Source organism: Sebastes umbrosus, chromosome 23, assembly GCF_015220745.1.
Source record: "Sebastes umbrosus isolate fSebUmb1 chromosome 23, fSebUmb1.pri, whole genome shotgun sequence".
NCBI classification, from domain to species: Eukaryota; Metazoa; Chordata; class Actinopteri; order Perciformes; family Sebastidae; genus Sebastes; species Sebastes umbrosus.
This window is the reverse complement of record NC_051291.1, coordinates 4,008,776-4,023,339: the sequence shown is the minus strand read 5'-3', so window position 1 is coordinate 4,023,339 and position 14,564 is coordinate 4,008,776. Positions and strand designations below refer to the sequence as shown.

The 14,564-nt window shown below is 43.5% G+C and overlaps 2 protein-coding genes across 3 annotated transcripts in view; both read right to left on the bottom strand.

Moving 5' to 3' along the window:
• Positions 1-14,564, bottom strand: part of LOC119482690 (synapsin-3-like) — a 112,594-nt gene that overhangs the window by 88,903 nt on the left and 9,127 nt on the right. For both annotated transcript variants that reach the window (XM_037760491.1, XM_037760490.1), the window contains exon 2: positions 9,525-10,036. In XM_037760491.1, the coding sequence (XP_037616419.1) occupies positions 9,525-9,976 (452 nt within the window). In that variant the 5' untranslated portion in view covers positions 9,977-10,036. The remainder of the gene's footprint in view (positions 1-9,524; positions 10,037-14,564) is intronic.
• On the bottom strand, positions 3,004-5,307 carry LOC119482691 (centrosomal protein of 55 kDa-like). The gene is made up of 2 exons (XM_037760492.1): positions 4,193-5,307; positions 3,004-3,464 (listed from the first exon to the last, which is right to left on the bottom strand). Exons 1-2 carry the CDS (start codon positions 5,264-5,266, stop codon positions 3,321-3,323), a joined length of 1,218 nt encoding a protein of 405 aa, XP_037616420.1. The 5' UTR covers positions 5,267-5,307; the 3' UTR covers positions 3,004-3,320.

Genomic DNA, 14,564 nt, shown 5'->3' with positions numbered 1-14,564 from the left:
TTTTTTGCCGAATCTGATTGTTTTTTTTCACGACCCGTTAAAAAGGAACCGTCTAGAAGGTAACCCAATAAATTTATTTTGTTTCTGTCAAGTTTGAATGAAGTGTTTTACGATGCTCCTGCACTAGAACAGCTGATCTCAACATAAACAAATACACGTGGGTGATGACGCAATCGTACTCGGGCACGGTACGGATCAATCGTACCTAATATGAAAGTGCCCTAAGAGTACAAATGGTAGTAAGCATTATGTTTAATCGGTGTCATGATTATGAAGGGGTCCTAGGAAATTTTCTCTCCTTTAAGGGTTCCCTGTTTCCAAAACGTTTGAGAACCCCTGCTCTAAGCAAATTTTTAGCCCTCTTATTGTTCAAAGCCATGTTGCGTCCCGGTGCTCTGTGGGTCTCAGCGTTGAACTCTCACCCCTTGCAGGCGTGGGACAGTTAACAATCTGTCGAGGGCTGGGGGCTGGAGCTGTGTGTGGCTGAGGATCTGGGCTACATGCTCGAGGCCTTCGGTTACTGGGACAGGCTGTTTGGGAGTTAGAGCGACCTACTCACACCGAAACACATTTTCCTTTTGCAGCACAAACAAAAGCCTCTTTCCTCCTCCGCTCGTCTTCTCCATGTCCGCCTCTTTGTTTTTCATCTCCCCTGCATCTGTCCTTTTAAGTCTGTTCATACGGGCCACTGAGGGGGGATCTTGTTCTTAACGTCTCCCAGCTGTTTTTTGCGTCTCATTCTCTGTAATTTTGGAAGCCGTGAATCTTCGGCGTGACTGACCTACATACTAGACAGGCAATGCCCCCCGTCACCCTGGACCACCACCCCTTACAGAGCGTGAGGCAGGACCCCTCAGGCTCACCGGCTAAAAATGAGCGGTATGCGTTCCAAAGGCGTTGCAAAACATGTCGTCACTCCGAGTGATCAATTTAATTTACAGGCTGCCGGGCTCTCTCTGGTTTGAACAAGCGTTTTACATGTGTCCAAATGTAAACACCGAGCTCCGCAAAGAGGTCCGGGCTTTCCTCCTCCCAGCCGCGCACACACCCTCTATGTAAACACCACGGAGGTGGATTCCTTTTTTTTTACCATGATAATATGTTCCTTCTTTTGTGTACCACTAATAGGAAACGTATGAATCATGTATGTGGACAAAATTGCCCCTTTTTTTTTTAGTCATCCCTGCTTCTATTGGTATCCACTCTGCTAATTTTGATGTTGAGCTAATACTGCTGTGTTTACAAAGGAGATTTTCTATGCTGGACACATATTTATACATGAAGATTAAATTCCCTGCGTGTTGGTTTAGCTCATACACCGTCTATAAAGATGGACGACATGACAGCTCTCTTGCCCACTGCCACTTGGGGGCGGCGGAAACAAGCCGTAAAAAACACAACACTGACATAATCACCTTTTTAAAGCTGGAGTGCGGGACTTTTACATATAAATGAATCTCCATTACACACAAGCCCTTGCCAAATGAGTTCACACAATGCTGATTAAGCCTATCACCACCAGGGAAATCTCTCTGCATATAGTATATTGAGTCAGCTATTTGAGTTCATCAAAATCTGACCAGAGATGTCTGGGATTTCATTGTTTATGGTCCGTCCGACACCAGGAGATAATGGGGTCAAAGTTGTCCAGATTAAGTACTGCCTTTTCCTATTAAGTACTTTTATTTTTAAATAGTTCTGGCACTTTCTAAAGCTGGTGTTTGCACATTGCAGTTAGTGAACTTTCGCCGTGTTGGAGCACGGATTAAGGAATGCCACAATAAGATTTTCTGCTTCTTTTTGCCCTTGAGATGTTCAGCAGTGTGTGGGCTCCCTGCTTTTTCTTTACAGACAAGACATGAAATTAAAAAACTGCCTTCATATGGCTCAGGGCATCCGGAGGATCTCATAGTACTCCGCTACGCACATGAAGGAGTGAACACTTTGCCAGAGCGGGGCTGAATTGAGCAATCAGATGCTCATATCATTCAGAACACAGCGCAAACAGACTGACAGCTTCTTGGCAAAAACGTCTTACATGTCAGCCCGAGAGAGAGAGAGAGAGAGAGGGGGAGAGAGAGGGAGCGAGAGAGACATATAGATAGAAAAGGAGGGATTGTTGGTGGTGATGCTCCCGGAGACTTTGCTTCAGTGTTGTGTACTGCTATTGTGCATCAGTCATTGCTGGAGGCCAAGCCTGTCAGGACAGAGCAGCGTTTCCCCGGAGACCTCAGCCTCTCGGCTGGAATGCCAACAGGAGGAAATTCAATCCCGAAACAGGGAGCGATGGACGGACGCCCTTCCACTGCGATACCTTCAACGAGTCATCCACATTTTATTCATACCGTACAATTAATCTTTTGCCAGGAAATGAATGAGTCCTAAAACCCGGAAATGAGTTAGCATTTTAGCCCTTCTGGTTCCCTCGTCTGGAAGTCAATGTTTTTTTTTTTTAATTGGTTTTTAGTTAGATGCCTGAAATAAGGTCTGTGGTTAACACAAGCTGAAGAGATTTTAACGTTTTGTTCTACAACATAAAATACATCAATAAATACCCCACTCAGGAATTTTGAAGCCTTTATGTGTCTTGAAAAAGGCGGTTGCTAACAAGCAGCCAAATGAGACTGAAAGAGTTTATTCTAATTAATATGATGTTTTCTAATGCATTTCATCAACATAAAACCTTGAATTGTGGCTGTGTTTGAAAAGGTGCTGTGATACTAAATAAACCTTCTTGCCTTAAGTTCTTAAGCCACTTTAGACTCGTAGTAAACCTGCAAAATGTTGCTGAAAGTAAAGTTCAGGTGTTTTTCATTTCTTCATTTTCTTTGGATGACCAACACAGACAAAAAAAACTATATTTAGACCAACATGTAAAATCAGTTGAGCCAACTTACTGTACATTGTCAGGCTATAGGGAGCAAATGAGAACTCATCAGTGCTTGTCCCCTGATTTATACATCAAACAAAGCATTTCATAAAACACATGAGAGGAGTGCAGTATAGAATTAACTTTTTTTTTTTTTTATTTCCAGAAAAGTGAATTCACTTCACTTTCCATGAGTAAAATAAAGTGTCAACCCTCAAACAACCCTTTTCACAAGTGCTGTTTAAGGGTCAAGACGGAGTAATCCTCACAAGTACACAAGAACAAATGCCTGTGTATGTGTGTGGATTAGTAATCATATCTCTGTGAGGACCAGTTTGACACCAGAAAAGTGAACTCAATTCACTTTCCCATACAGGATTGATCCTCACAAGTATACAAGAACAAATGTGTATGTGCATTTTCTTTCTCCTGAGCGTGGCATAACGTGGCATCAGATGAGCTTCCGGTACCACTTGGTCCTCTTTCTTTTGGCGATCTGGTTCTCAAAATCTGCCAGCTGGGACCTCAGGGAGCTCTCAGTGGTCGTCCACTCCTGTTCTTTCTGCTGCAGAGTCTGCTGGACGCTTTCGGTGGACTAGGGATGATATTAATTAACAGTTTAACCGTTAACCGACATTAAGCATTTTAACCGATTAACGATATCGGTTAAACGGTTAAAATAAATATTAATAATTTAATAAAAAGCTGAGAAAAAATCAGAGGAGCAGCTCGTCAGTTTACGGAGAAAAGCTGGTCCACCTTAATAGAGTCTGAGCCGGCGTTGTAGATACAGGAAGTCGGCTCCCGTCTTGAGCGGAGGAGTTGTTGTAGCCTCGTAGCATTTATTCACCGACAAATAAACTGTACACACACTGCTACAGCTACGTTGACAGCTATAACGCCACCGACAACCCCACACTCACCGCCGCCACACACACGCGGTCTGTGGGAAACTCGCAAAAGTTACGCCGCGCCGACAGAACGTACAGTATGTGTAACATAGCACAAACACACACACTGTTAGTCGGACACTCGGTATCGTTACGCTGACGCACAGCTGATAACCTGCTAAACTAAACTAAATGTGCGGTGGAGACTTTTACTGGGAAAGTGGCTGCGTGTCCGCGACACTACACGCAGCACCGTGGCTGCTGCAGTAGCTCTCCTGACGGTGGACTGGAGACTCAGTTGTCTGTTGTGCTCATACACTGCAGCTGGCACACCGCTGCATGCGAGGCACAAATCTTGTCGGCTAGCGGTTAATAGTCGGTTCACGAGGGTCGGGTATCGGTTAAGAATATTTTTCAAACTTAGCTCTCCTACCTTGGCCTGAAGGAGGGATGACTCCTGGCACTCGATGCGATGGCTCTCTATCTGCTGCTCAGCCGTCTCCAGAGCAGCCACGAGGGTGTCGTTGCTCTGTTTTTGCTCGTGCAGCTGAGCAGCAAAGGAGGAGCTGGTTTTCTCAGTCTCCTCCAGCAGAGAGGTTTTTTCCTGCTGCCAGAGGAGACGCTCACTCGCTAGCTGATCTTCAAACTTTGACGTTAGATCAGCCACGATGGACTTGTGCTCCTCATCCTGCATCTCCAGCTGGGCAAGATGGGAGCGCTGGGATGTTTCCAGCTCTGCCAAGTGGGAAGACTTTTTCTCTTGCCACATGTGATATCCAGACTTCAGCTCCTCCTCAGCTTCCTTTAGAGCAGCCATCATCTCACTCCTATTGACTCGGAGTTCTTCCAGTTCAGACAGACAGTTGGTTACGTATTTCTCTGTCGCCTCCTGGATGGCGGCATTCTCCGTCTGAAAGTAGTGTTTCTTGAGCTTCTCTGTCTCTGCTCTCTGCTCGTTTTGCTGGGCTTGATGGGTCTTCGCCTCATCCTTTGTCTTTTGGAGGTCCATCTTTGTCTTGCTCAGCTCTCCCTGTAGTTCTTTAGTTTGAGCCTTTTCAATCTCGAGCAAGCCCTCCATCTCCCACTCCATGTTGGTTTTAGCCACAGCGAGCATCTTCCTTTCAGACTTCATGTCCTCCAATTCCTTTCGAAGTGCCTCGTTCTCCCCCTTCATCTTCTCCATCTCTGATTTCAGGGATTTATCCCTGGATGGAGAGTGTCCACATTTAGCCTGAGCCTTAGCGAGCTGGGCTTTCAGGCCAGATATCTCCCTCTGCAACAGGGCCTTCTCTTGGCCCCAGTTGTTGTCCTGCTGTTCAGGAAGGCAATCAAAGAAATTGCCCAGTTCGTCCTGTTGGACCTCCAGGAGGATTCTCCCCTCGGATGTGCTGCGGGAGATCTTCGCCTCGCTGTCATTCAGTTGAACCCTGCATGTTTGTTCCAGGGTAGTGAGGAAGAAATCCCTCATTTCAAACTCCTGCGAGTCGAAGTCAATGTATGCCGTCATTGTTTTGGTGTTTGTTCTCGTCTTGATAACAACTCTGCCACAGTCAAGTTACGATCTGATCTAAACTTCTTGTGTTGGGCTATAGGTAGATTCTCAACATTCTAGAACTGATGATGCGTCAAGGGCGATGACGGACCATGTTCCATTCTACTCCTTTATTCCTTTAATCCTTTAATTCTATCGTTGCTATGGATACCAGTTTGATTACGTTTGAAAATATGAATGTAATGATTTCTGATTATTCCTAAAATATAGCAAAGAAAGTACACTTTAAGAAATTAAACATGGATGTCTTTACACATGAGCAGTACACACAAGGAAGTGCCAGTTAGGACACCATTCTCTCTAACTCCAGTGATAATGTGCGCTCAGCACTTGGCATTTTTACTGGAGTGAATAAACAAAACATTCATTTTGGACCCGTCAAAATGTTTTAATTGACAATCATAATATATATTTTTTAGGAAAAGCCATACTTTTAATCTGCACCTTTCTAAAAGCTCTGTGGATGCATCATACTTTTCAAAATTATTCGTCTACATAAAAATGTTATCAATAACATCTTTAAGACGGTGCATTTACCACAGCAGACAATTTCTTTTTACTTTAATACAATCTGTCCAATCTATACTTTGATGTTAGATTTAAAAAGCTGTCTAGAAGCTGTTAGTGAAATATGAAGCTTTATCTGTAGAAGTTTGAAACGTTTTGTTCTTTAGTGTGTTTCAGGTGTTTTTATATTTTCCCTGATATGATAATATGTCTGAAGAAAAATATTGAGTGTACATTTGCAACACGCCGGCTATAGCTGTGTGGTTGCCTTTGACGGTGAGAGAGCGAAGGTAGATGGTGGATGGTTCGCCTAAAGTTTATTGTGATTACTTATCTGGTGGACATTTGCCAACACAATAGTGTTAAGTTGTACCGTGGCTTTAGCTCTCTATCACAGTTTTTCCTTCAGATAAAACTGTTTTGTTGGCTGCTGTGGTCCCTATCAAACCGGTGACCACAGATGGGATATGATCAATGTTGATTTATGGAAATGCAAGGGAAAAACACGACACATCTGTTTAGAGGGTGATTGTTGAAAAGACTCTAGGAACACCACATAGTGGCTTAAAAAAATAAAAACAAGATTACATCTGGAATCACGACATGGCCATCAAGCAAATTAGAAATTTGGCCGCTGTGGTTGAAACTTTTATCTTGACTTTTTTTCAGCAACTTGGCACAGAGATTTCAACAGCAAAGCAGCATAACAGTATGCCTATTTCCTCATGGAGCAACAACAGGACTCAGTTGCCTAAAAGCAAACACTGTGACAGAAAAAGCCAACACGATGACACAGACAAGTTGCCAAAGCAGCAGCCAAATATTTGGTCTCCTTTACGAGTTGTCTCAGGGGGTCGAGCTTTAACTGTTAAACTGCTGCTACATGCTCCACCTGCACCTTTTGAAGTGGCCTCTGAGACTCAATGATATTTCCATGTAACACACTAATAACAGTCAGAGAAAGGTCTCGGATTTAGAGTCACTTTTTCAAATGATCTTGAGGCACAGACAGCTGTCAGTGTGTCAGTATGCTGACTTGACTATGACTTACCCCAAACTGCATGTGATTATCATAAAGTGGGCATGTCTGTAAAGGGGAGACTCGTGGGTACCCATAGAACCCATTTACATTCACATATCTTGAGGTCAGAGGTCAAGCGACCCCTTTGAAAATGGCCATGACAGTTTTCATAACCGTCTCCATGAGCTGTGTGTCGGAGCCACTGCTGCAACTGTTGCTCGTGCTGGTGAGCGAACCAAACTACAACAACCAACTTCCCACTTGTTTTTAGGAAACTGGCATGCACCTGTCTCTTTCACCTCATGCAGAATTATTGCCTCACATCCCTCTTTCAACTCCCCCACGCCTCCCCACTTTAAAGACCTCTGCTCTAAGGTTTTGAATAGCAATGGGAAACCTTGACTTGGATATTAAACTTCAAGATCAATCCTGAAAACGTGTCTTAATGGAGCTTAACATGCATTTATATGAGAATCATTTCAGTGTGACGTTGAGTATTTCAGCTCGTGTTTGTGGCTGACACCCTGCTTTGACTGAGAAGAGCTGCTGTTGATTACAGAACATCTGTGAGCTCAGACACGAGTGCAGAGTGCTGATTATTTCACCAGCAGAGGAGTGTTTCATATAAACCTCAGAGGCTGTCGCACATCACCATCTGCTGGCCAAAGACCTTCACTTCTACACAGAAATATCACAGCATGAGGACCTGAGGAGTGCTTCTCTGTGAAGCTGAAGTTGAACAACAGTGCCACGCAGCGGCCAAAAAAGGAACACACTGAGTTACAAATCAAACAATGAAGTGAATCTTTCTTGGATTCATGTTACAGACAACAACCACTTCATTACCAGCAGTGTGAGTGGCACCCTCATGGGTTAATCCAGCCATAGAGATGACAGTAGTTTGCTTTATAGGAACACCCAGCATTACAAACACTATATGCAACAACTTCACTCACTTATCACGGCTCTATTTTTATGACGGCTACTCAGATGGTTCTGTGTAACAAACCATCTGGTGCATCAGGTCACAGTCTACATGAATGAGTCTACAATCCAGTACATCACCACAAATTATGACCTTGGAAATGACCATAAAATGTAATCAACTGTATTTAGTCACAGTCTCAACAAAGGTAGGATTAACTGCAGGGCTGTTGCAGTGGATTGCATGATATTAAACAGGTGTTGCTGTGTTAACCCTCTATAAAATCCCACTTTCTTTTTGGTGCCGAAAAAGCAGCCAACCATTTGTCAAAGCCTCCATTATTCTCTCTTTGTATAAGTAACTGAGTTTGTTTAGGTGAATAAAAACCCCTTGCTGTTCTCTCATGAGTGAGGATGGTCCCTCAGAGAGTCTGAATGAGCCTGGACGCCTCAGAGGGTGGATGATCCTCTGTCGACTCATTTCAGAAACACTGGGATGTTGAGGAGGAACGAAGCCCTTTTGGGATTTCAGCCAGCTGGATTAAAGAAAAGAGGGCCGCCTGGCTTTTCAGAACAGTGAGAGCAATCTTGGCGCTTTTGACGCGGCTGTCAGCGGGGGTGCTTTAATTTAGTGATCATTTTTAGACCCGGGCTTGATCTCCCAGCAGAGCCTGAGATACAGATGCTTCGGCACATAATGATCCCGGCTAATTGTGTAGATAAATTCAAAGGGCTGGAAATAGCTAATAACAGCTTATACGAGGTCGATTTAACAGCAAATGTCAGGCGACAAAATAACAGTTCATGAAATGGAAGAGCGGGTTATTGATTCAGTAAGACAAACATGATAAACCAGGTCGCTGCATGTCTTGACTGAAATCAATTCCTCTACAGCGTGCGGCAAAGGACGGCCACATATCAGCCTCTAACATGCGTGCATGTGCTGCTGCTGAAAGATGAACCCATTTGTTCTCATTAAAGTTCATTCATTTGTCTCCAGAGGAAAGGACCTTCCTCCCGTTACCATGACAGCCATGGTATAAGCCTGCAAAAGCCAAGGACGTACGAGTCTATCATAAACAATAAGACGTTTCGCTCCTTTCAAAACCGAACCAGACGAATGTTTTTGATCTAGCAGGAGCTAAAAAAAGAAAAGGTAAGAAGTACTTCGTGTGAACTTTTCACCCCTCAGACACATTTTTTCCCGATAATTTTGATGTCTAATTAGCTCACTGACACTGATAAGTAGCTTCCAAAACGGCACGTTAAAGGACTAGTTCAACATTTTGGGAAATACACTTACTTCCTTTCTTTAAATGACTTATGAAATACAACAAATTGTCAGATATTGTATGTAATAAAGATTCCCGGGGGGAAACAGGATGCCCCTTATTCAGTTTAAACATGCTAACCTTTTGAAAACAAAGGGCGAGCTGTCATCTTGTATTTTTCAGATAATACTCTCGCTACGCTTCATGTAGCAGTAGCGGTGATGTTACTTCCAGTCAGTAAAGATAGCGAGTGAGCCAAGATGCTCATTGGTTTTTGGAATCCGTTGTGGATTTTTCAAGGGAGCTAAACTTTAAATGAACCCTAAACGATTTTGGCACTGGGACACGCGAAAACAAATAACTCACTGTTGAGTTCTGCTGAACTAAGAACTGGTTTGAGCAAAAAAATTAAATGATTTCTCTTCTACACGCTGCAGTTTTCAGAAAACATCCAGCACACACACGCTAATACCATGACATGTCAACTCACCAGTCTGTGTGCTGATCATCGATGACCAGCAGGATCTTGGGCTTGCGTATGACGGGTTTAGTTGGCTGACTGCTTCCCGTTGAGGCTCCATCAGCTGCTGTTGCTGCTGATTTGGCATGCGCAGCGGCAGCGACGTTCTGGGCCATCTGAGCACTCTTCACCACGCTGGAGAAGGAGCTGAGGAAGCCCCCTGCGCCCGCAGTCGGGGCCGAGCCCGAGCCCGAGCCCGAGCCCGAGCCCGAGCCCGAGCCCGTGCCCGTGCCCGAGGCTGGGTTGGAGGCCACAGGCGGGATGCTCGGTGGCTGCCGCCTCTCTGTGGCCGGGGAGGCAGGGTTAGAGGTGGAGGAAGTGGATGAGCCAGGAGGGGTCGGCCTCTGCAGATCCATCATGTAGCCGTTGGGGAGGTTGGCCACAAAGCTGCTGTCTGACAGGCGCCGGCGGAGGTAGTTCATGGTGATGGGCTGGTGGGTCCGTCAGGCCAGAGGAGGTGAGGGGGAAGAATGCCTGAAGTCCTGCACAGGGGACAAAGGAAGGGAGAGAGGATCTGTTCATCAGTTTTATAATGCCGTACATAGCTGATTATTTATAACATCCTGTTTTAAGGGGAAAAAAGTAATTAAAGCTTCATTAGTTAGTATTCTTATATTAACAAAGGAAAAAAATGACCACATGTAATGGGAAAGGTGTCATAGAGAGTTATCACCGAACTCTGCAGTTCCACTCAGCTCTGAAGAGAGTGTTAACATCCTTCGGCTAATTGTTTCTGTTCAGGTCTCACCGCTCTCATAAACCTTGTTTCCAGCCGCAGTTGTAATATTTGTAATATACCTGCCCAGCATCTAACGACAGACAGAAAAAGCTAGCTTGTGAACGCATTTAGCAGCTTAAGCGACAGCTATTTCCCTCAGGAGCTGGTGGACACCCAAAATAGAGCAAAAAAGAAGAGAGTGAATATTGAACACATTCATCATATCAACTTTAGAAGGTGATTATATGTCAGCGTTGTGTTTACAGCTTGTTGCGCTGCCCCCAAGTGACCAAAAAAATCTATGTATGCAGACAGATGCTGTTTAACTGTGGCTTTCAGACAGTTTCTCAAGTGAGTAAAATAACATAAGCATATTATCACACAACGTATATTCACAAAACGGTTTGTGTATCTCACGAAGAGCTGCTAATTTTTATGCATTTTCCTACAAATGTCCAGCAACAGGTGTCAATTTCCACTCGTTACATGCATACAGTCTTTTCAAAATAAACTTACGTACTTAAGTAAGTACGGAAGTTACGTGACAAATAAGTCAACGTTCGGGTTACAATAACTACGGAAGTGGCATACCGGTAATTTAAGTATGGAAATATTGTGACAAATAAATCTACGTTGACTTCTGGTTTCACACGGGATACGAACACCGGTCTCCTGGGCAAAAGTCTGGTGTTTTTTGATACTTTAGTCACTCTTTATACTTCCTGGTTCACGATTACATGGATTACAAACAAATTGATTTTGTGGGATATAAATGTGAGTTACAGTGCATTACTTTTCGTAGGTATACCTATGAACGGTGTATGAGAACAGCCTTTATCTGGCTGAAGAATTTGAGTATTTAACAAGCTACAACACTCAGGATTAAATTTTGTGGCACATATAAATTTAGTTCAGATGGAAATAGTTAAACGTGATGCTTTTCTGCTTTCTGAAGTTCACACTAATTAGCAAAGCTGAGATGGAAAACAAGTGTCAAGCTCAGGAAGGTGTTATATTGAAAAGGTGTACTAAGGTGATTTTTGGAACAGCTATGAATATGCTAAACCTGATTTGCATAAGATTAATTTACCCACACAGGGTGGGACCGAAACCAATGGCAAATAATTCAGTGACACAGTAGTGATGATGCAAAGTTGGAGCCGTGATTCACAGCTCATTTCTTTGTAAAGCAGATAGAGCCCGCTGGGAGATTGGAAACAAGTTATGTAACACAGCGTGGCAGAAAAGAGACATTCAAACAGATTAGCTATCAAACTGCACCGGAGCACGCATGCTAGCGGAGGGGAAAAGAAACCCCTTAAACCTGATTAAAACTAGGGCGCGCTCGTAGTAAATGGAGCTCGGATGAGATGAAAGCGCATTTCTTATTGAGGCTTCACGTCCCAGGCCGATGTGCCCGGTGTTTGCGGCGGTGTTTTTGTAGTTATAGGAGGGGATGAGGGTCTAACAAGCCGTCAGCAGGAGGAAAAGGATGTGGGGCAAATGTTTCATCTTGACAAGTTAATGTAGTCAGACAGCCACCGTCAGGAAGTCTTCATGGAGAGTGAAAGTTGTAGCTTCTGCCTGAGCATCTGTAGGCAAGAATATCTCCTGATCACAACTGCTGTTGTAGTAGTAGTGGAATCATGTTCCCAGAACTGCACTGATTCCCAAAGGGGAAATTCTCTTTTCTCTTGCCTCCCTCCAGAGAGAAGTCAGAGGTCAGCAGCTACATGACAGAGGCCATGGAGTATACCCCCAATTATATCAATGAGGGTAGACAAAATATTAGAAACACCTCCAACAGCACCACAAACCTCCAAAATGACCGTAAAGTTAAATTAACACCTCTCTAAAACAATTTTGACAAAAAATGATTGTTATTATTATCACCTTCATGAAGGTAAGATTATATTCAGCACGGAGTTCCTAATAAACTGAGTGCATTACCATACAGTGAGAGTGAATCAAAACATTAAAGTTGCGCGGCATAAAACCAAAACAATGAGCTGAAAGATGCTAAAATGCTCCACAGAGCTGAAATGAACTGCAGAGTGGTGATACATCTCTGAGGGTTTGTCACTACGAATGATCCCTCTTAACATTACATGAAGTTATTTAACCCTCTGGGGGTGAGCATTTCTTTTCCTCGACTCTCTTAATATATAAATATGTTTATGAATTCAGTACTGTATGGCACAAGCATCTTTCCGGTCCTATCGCACACGCTCACGCTCCACTCCCACGACAGTGCGGGCAAGACGGGCCGGTGGTGCACCCGACCCCGCGGAGCCGGGATCCCACCCCAGCCGGTGAGCGCTTGGCTACACAGACAATATTGTTTGTTTGAATCTTTACATGGCATTTGTTGAAAACAATTAAAAAAAGATAGTATATCTTCAGAGTAATCCTTTAATTCTCGAGTTTGAGGATTCACTATTTTGCCTCAGGGCGTTTCAGCACAACAGATGCCTGATGTCGTGAGGAATAACACCAAAATGGGAGATGTAATATGCCTTCCAGCAGCCGGGCTGAACAGTCTATCCTATCACAGAGTGAAGGGGCTTCCCCCTGGAAATCATGTATATGTGTCAACCGGCAGGGCTCAAGTCAAATTATAGAAAATTGCTAGAAAATACAGAATAGAGACGAACAAGACGAGCAGTGGCAATTACAGTCACAGGGCCTCTGATTGCCAGCTCATCCCTCTTTGTAACGACTCGATGCCATTGGACAGATAAGGAGCCGTCTGCTGAAAATCACTATCTTTACCCCGCTGGCACATTCCCCACTTTCTCAACACCCGATGAGCTGCTTTCTCTCTGTGCCTGAGCACAACCGAAGCTTTTAGATCCTTTAAGGGTTTTTCCTCTTTAGTTCTCTCTACAGTGTATCCACACTGGGAGGAAACCACGGGAACCCCAAACTCTGTGACTCCTAGCCTGGTGGCAAATATATAAGTGACAAGTTTGTTAGGAAAGTGAAAGAGCACTGTGGGTTATCCACGTAATTAGGACCTATTATGCTTTTTCTCTTTCCTTTAGTGTGTTATGTAGTTTTTGTGCACTTAAAAGGTCTGCAGAGTTAGAAAACCCTGAATATTAAAACTAGAGCTGTTAAAGTTAACGCGATAATAACATGTTAAGGCAAACTCGTTTTCACGCCACTAATTTCTCTAAGGCATTAACGCAACTTACGATTTTTAAGTTTGTAGCGGAATCAGTTATAAAGAAGATACTGCTATCATATGAAACTAAAAAACCTAGGGAAGCCATTAATACCAACCATGTCATACTAGCCTGTAGGGAAGGAGGTTAAATAACGCTCCAAACTTACGCAAAATTTTGGCGAGGACAAACTGCAATGGCCATATTCAAAGGGGTCCCTTGACCTCCGACCTCAAGATATGTGAATGAAAATGGGTTCTATGGGTACCCACGAGTCTCCCCTTTACAGACATGCCCACTTTATGATAATCACATGCAGTTTGGGGCAAGTCATAGTCAAGTCAGCACACTGACACACTGACAGCTGTTGTTGCCTGTTGGGCTGCAGTTTGCCATGTTATGATTTGAGCATATTGTTTTATGCTAAATGCAGTACCTGTGAGGGTTTCTGGACAATATCTGTCATTGTTTAGTGTTGTTAATTAATTTCCAATAATAAATATATACATACATTTGAATAAAGCAGCATATGTGCCCACTCTCATGATGATAAGAGTATTAAATACTTGACAAATCTTAGTCATAATCATGGACAATCATGCGATTAAATATTAAAATTCGACTGACAGCCCTACATAATACCTGCCTAGCGGCTAGTTTGGTATGCCAAAACACACAAAGTATAATAGGTCCTTTTTAATACTTGTGTGGTAAGAGTCTGTTGGGGCCTAACTATAAAAAGCAATAGAAAGGACGTGGTTGTTGTAATGTCATATGATATTTGATGCTCAATATTTACAGACTGCACTCCACCCTGACAGAAACCTATAATTGGAAGCTGATGAGTAGTCCAGTCAGCAGTGTGTAAAGGAAAAAATATTAGAAAAGTCCTTAGCCTCTAACAGCAGGAAAGACTTTGGCTCAGCAGTAATCACAGGCTTTTCTCTGTAATGACGGGGAAGAGGAGGATGATGCCACACCACACTCTGGGACCCCTGCTGGTGTACAGTGTGTGTGATACTTATTCAACATTTTAAAAATATTGTAATTGATGAAGGCACAGCTTAAAGTTCCTTCCTGCTGGTCTCAATTTTTATTTTTTCATTTTTTTTGCATCCTGATTAT

Bases quoted from the DNA above. Each gene is read 5' to 3' on its own strand.
- LOC119482691 (XM_037760492.1), bottom strand. From the start codon at position 5,266: ATGACGGCATACATTGACTTCGACTCGCAGGAGTTTGAAATGAGGGAT. The intron at 3,465-4,192 runs GTAGGAGAGCTA...TATCATCCCTAG, and splicing joins CATCCCTCCTTCAGGCCAAG to TCCACCGAAAGCGTCCAGCA.